Source organism: Phymastichus coffea, unplaced genomic scaffold (assembly GCF_024137745.1).
Source record: "Phymastichus coffea isolate CEN01 unplaced genomic scaffold, Cenicafe_Pcof_1.1 PCOF00016, whole genome shotgun sequence".
NCBI lineage: Eukaryota > Metazoa > Arthropoda > Insecta > Hymenoptera > Eulophidae > Phymastichus > Phymastichus coffea.
In genome coordinates, this window is record NW_026706827.1 from 3,488,864 (window position 1) to 3,494,260 (window position 5,397).

Below are 5,397 nucleotides of genomic sequence, written 5' to 3' on the forward strand. Positions count from 1 at the left end.
TGTACCACTGTTCTGATTCATCATTCAGTATAAAATTAGAATCAAAAAGAGCTGCTTTTTTAAGGGAAATAGATGTTTTTATATTGGATGAAGCTCCAATGGCTCCTTGATATTCCATTAATATTATAGATAGAACGTTACGTAACATAACGAACAATGGCAGATTGTTTTGTAGAAAAACGATTGTTTTAGGAGAAAATTTTAGGCAGCTACTTCCCATAAAATTGAATAGTACACGTAGTGAAACCTTTGATTTATCTATTAACCGATGTCCTCAATAGCCAAAAATATGTAAATATACTTAAACATAAAATATGCGAGGTTTATCTCAAGTTGTTGAATTTTCAAAATTTTTATTAAACGTTAGTGATGGAATATTAAATGACATACATGATCATCTGAGCTTAGCACATTTTCCTGAAAATTGTGTTACAGTAATTAATACTGTAGATACCATAGTAGACGATATTTATGGCGATATTTTAAAACATAAAGAATATAGAAAGACCATTAATTCTGCTATTTTATCTGCTAGAAATATTGACGTAAATGAAATAAATGAAAAAATAGTTAATTTTTTGTATGAAACAACTGAAAAAATATACACAAGTATAGATAGTACAAAAAACTGTGATAATGAGAGATTTGAAGGTGTTTTATCACCAGAAGATCTAAATACTCTGTCCCCTCCATCATTACCATCTCATGAATTAAAATTGAGATTAAATTGTATAGTAATGAGTATCCGAAATCATAGTATCAGCGGAGGATTATGTAATAGTACTAGATTGTTGATTTTAAACCTTTCTAATCATTTGTTCAGGCATGAAATTTTAACTAGAGATAAAAAAGGTGATATAGTATTTATAAACGACATAACATTATACTCATCAGAAAATTATTATCCATTTATTTTTAAATTACGCCAATTTCCTATAAAAATAGCATTTTCCATAACAATTAATAAAGTACGTACATGGTCAAATGTTAGAAAAAGTTGGTATAGACTTAAGAAATGACGTATTTAACCACATTTTGCACACTTCTTTTAAATAGTATTGTCTTGTAATAAAACGAAGGATTTTCTTTTACGTTCATTGAAATTCATTACACGTGACATTATTTATTGTATTTGTGTTGAAAAATAAATTTTTGACACGCAACGTCGCCAAAAATTAAGATTTGAATTTTTTTACAACTCCTTCATTCAAGTACATGCTATTCTTCTACATCAATAGAAAAAATTTGGTTTTTTTGTTTCAGATGAGTCTAGCCTAAGTTATGATGTCTACCGCATTTTCTGAAGGTTAGAAGGTGAATTTAGATAGTGATAAGATAGTGATAAGATATATTACTTTAATACATTATTTACTATTAAATACCAATTTAAAGAAGTCGTTTTTTTTATTTTAAACCCACGCAATCCCTTAAGATTTATTCGGAATAGAATATAATTTATATCAAAATTAAGCCTATTATATATTTCTTGTAATAGTAGTATTAAATAGCCACCTCTAAAAGTGAATTATCAAATTTTATTCGATATTTGATGAATATTTTTCAATAAAACTGATTAAAAATTATTTCTTATAAGATTGATATTATTTTCTTTTCATAGTTAAGTTATAGTATCTTATTCCACTGAGGGTAGGAGAAAATTAAGAGAGATGGAAAACAGGAAGAAAAGGAAAAAAGCGAAAGAAAAATGGTCAAGGCTTGAAAATAGCAGGAAAGGATCAAACTTTTGGGATGATTTAAGAAACTTCAGAAAAAAGAAAACGTAAAAAGGGCACCAGGATTTCCGAGGAATGACTGAAGCATTTCAGCCCTGTGGAAGAAGAAAGGTGGAATGGAGAAACACCGAAGAGGACCTAGAAGCAGATTTGAGAGAAAAAATAGAAAGAAGAGAAGAAAGAAGAAAGAAAATTGAAACAAGAACATGGGGTGAATAGTACATAATGGATAAAGTGATAATTAAAGGGGAAGTAGAGAGGGCTATAAAAGGAATCAAAAAAGGGAAAGCAGCGGAATAAGACGGAATACCCGGAGAATTCTATAAAAACCCGACGGAAGGATGGCTGATAGAATTAACAGAGACATTGAACGAGATATGGGTCACTGGGACGATACCAGAGGAATGAAAAAAAGCCCGCATCTATCCAATTTACAAAGCTGGCGAGGAAAATAAAGCAGAGAATTACAGGGGGGGGTATCACTGTTAGATGTGAGATATAAGATTTTTGCTGGAATTTTAAATGACTGCTTTAGATCCTGGATTGAAGAGAATGATATATTAGGGGAGTACCAAACCGGGTTTAGAACAGAAAGAGGAACGAGAGATCACATCTTTACCTTAAACAGCATAATAGGGAATATAATCGGAGGGAAAGAAGAAGCATTCATTTGGCATTCATCGACTATAAGAGAGCCTTCGACGTAGTAGACGGGAAAATTCTGATGAAGAAGCTGAAAGAGGAAGGAGTATCTAGAAGAATGCTTAAGATACCAAACGAGATCTATAGAGAAACAACATGTGAAGTGATAATGGACAAAGGAATATCAAGGAAATTCAAAACAATGAGAGAAGTCAAACAAGGCTGCCCACTAAGCCCAACACTCTTTAATATCTACTTAAGGGGTAACACTACTGTAGAGCACACTTTTTGAAGCTCTTTTTCGGAATTTTTTTAAAAGAAACATAGTTTTATATTAAAAATTGGACTTAATAACATGATATTAACTACACAAAATAATTTTTTCGAAGCAATAAAAAAAATGACGGCTGCACACAGCTATGAGCGATGATAGAATTTTTAAGGAGGCCTCCATGGCCATCACTTTTTTGTCGTCATTATTCATCTAAAACACAAAATCGAAATTTTTTCTTCATGTTAGAGTTAAAAGTGAAGGAACCACGTAGCCGTTTTTAAAAATATCAAATTTTCACAAATTGGCATAAGTTTGAAAAAAATTTTGGTCTTTTTCGCTAAAAAAATCGCAAATAATCAGGCGTCAATAAAAAAGTTTTTAACTTTTTCAAAAAATCCTACGTGGTTCCCTTGGAAATTATGTTTCAAAGGCTGTGTCAAAATTTGAGATTGATCGGATAAAAATTGGCTGAATAACTTTGATGGCCGTGTGGAAAAAAGTGATTTCGAGAAAATCGCGTTTGAAGTTTGAAAATGGCAAAACTTGGTGATAACGTTAGAAATATTAACGTTTTATGATTTTTACCTTTAGTTAGCGATACCAGGGCCATAAAGTTCTCCTTCCAAGTTGGCATTCTCTCGTTCTTCTTTAGTCCTCGACGTTCTCAAACTCAATCGAGCCTCTCTCGCCGCGTCAGTCAATGAGCGCTCCGAGAGTGCGATACGTGTTTCGTCGAACTCCATGCAGTAATTGTAGCAGTTTTCTCTAATTGTCATATCTAATACTGTCATCACCTCCATAACGCTTAAAATTCCATCATTGAAGATGCACACAGCAAGGTCAGAGCAAAGAGAGAGTGTAGATAATCCGCTCGAAACATTCTTTGGCGCCATGGACCAAAGGAGAGCATTGAAGCTTTCATTGCTGTTTTGAGTGAAACCTCCCAGGCGGCGATCCAATAATTCATCCTTGCTAAGATCTTCGTATATAGGTTTGATAGTTTCATAAACCTCATCACTGAGAGGTTTACTATGCGTGAACTCATCCAACGTGCCTTCGGCTTTCGCTCGTTGCCATTTACACCACGAGTCCGTGCCGGTGGGACAGTTTTCGTGATGCGGCTTCTCATCGGTAGACATTTTATGAGACAACGTGCACCAAATATCTTTCTTCATATTGTCTACAGACGAATGCGCATTTCGACAGATCGCCAAGCCGTAGTACTTACTAAGCTCGTCAATCAAATTTCCAGTTAATTTACCTCGGCCACCTAAACCTTTCTTTGACTTGACGAGCGCTCTCAAGCGAGAACTCATACGTTTTTGAACGTGGCCAATGCACTCTTTTTTCTGTACTTTCATGTTTAAAAAAAATCAGCCTCGTTTATACCTTTGAAAGTTTTACTGTCGCCGTCTCCGACGTAATACACGTAAAGCTTACCGTGTAAAGTGATTGATCGAGCAAACATTTCCTTTCCAGCGTCGACCCCTATCTTTCCTGCAGATCCTTGGTGATTCGCTTGGCATTCGCCTTCATAAAACTGTAACCACTCTGCATGCTCTGTTGTTCCTTCTTTTTTTTCCAATACTCGCAAGACTTGCAATAGGCAGATTTTACAACGATATCTAGAACTTTTCCAGTCAACCAGCCAATGAATGTTACTACGCCATACAGCGACGAAAACCCTCGTTTTCTCCACGTTCCATCGCCAGAAACTATTAGTCCATTAGTTTGTCCTTTTTCAGCAGATAATTCAGCTTCCTCCTTTGCTGCTTTCTTCATACTTGCATTACGCACACTCTCTGTTGCAGCAGAAATCGTTTTTACAATGGAGTCGTAGCATGACTCATTGAACAATGAAACATTGGCCGAGGAATATCCATAATTCCACAAAATTTTAATAATCCATTTAGTCCCACTCCTATCAAATGCATTGCCAATACTATTCGGCGGTTAATGTCGTATGCGTTTCGAATAAATGGACTATTAGGAATGCTGGCAATCACTTTATCTCTGCTGTTTTTCGCACACGTATCGCAGACAATGTCAATTTTGAAACCGAAGCCACGTTTTAAAGATTGGAAAAACTTCACTGGTGAATGACAAATGCCACATACAAGATGATTTGACATTTCTGTAAACACTGACACAAAAGCAATAAAACAGTAAGAGAAAGTAGGGTCGACCATCGGATCACGCGTGCTGTCTCTTCTCAATTTTTTTGCCGACGCACTAACCTCTTCGAAATCAGCTTCTGACTCGTAACGATTCAAAGGACGCCTCTTTCCTCTGCCTGCCTTCCGAATTAATGATTTCGTACCTTTTTTCGTAACAAATCCTTTTTTAGTAGGCGCCATATCGAATACAAAATTTGTGCGAGAATATTACTTTGAATCTACACACGGCGTTCGAATTAGCGTGCACAACGGTTAAACTGACGCTACACTGATACACTCACACAAATGCAGTTCAAAATCCAACTACTGACATTTGTAGGTATCTGTGTGTACTATGTACGACTAGGAATAGGTCGTTAGGGATGCCTGAGGCAGGTAAGTATTTCGGAGCGATGGGCGCGCTGCGTGAGCTCAAGCGCACAACGGGGCGCCTAGGGTCTGATGCTCATAACTCGGGGAAAAAATTTTTTTTTGCAAAACTACTTTAGGGTGGTGTTTTTGAGATGTTTCTCTACCATTTAAGCAAAAAAAAATCGATTTTTGAAAAATTTTACAGTAGTGTTACCCCTTA

The 5,397-nt window shown here is 35.5% G+C and overlaps 1 protein-coding gene across 1 annotated transcript; it reads right to left on the bottom strand.

Moving 5' to 3' along the window:
* Positions 1 to 3,236: 3,236 nt before the first annotated feature.
* LOC131675170 (uncharacterized) lies at positions 3,237 to 4,010 on the bottom strand. Its single transcript, XM_058954043.1, has one exon. The coding sequence runs from the start codon at positions 4,008 to 4,010 to the stop codon at positions 3,237 to 3,239; it is 774 nt and encodes a 257-aa protein (XP_058810026.1).
* Between the last annotated feature and the right edge of the window lie 1,387 nt (positions 4,011 to 5,397).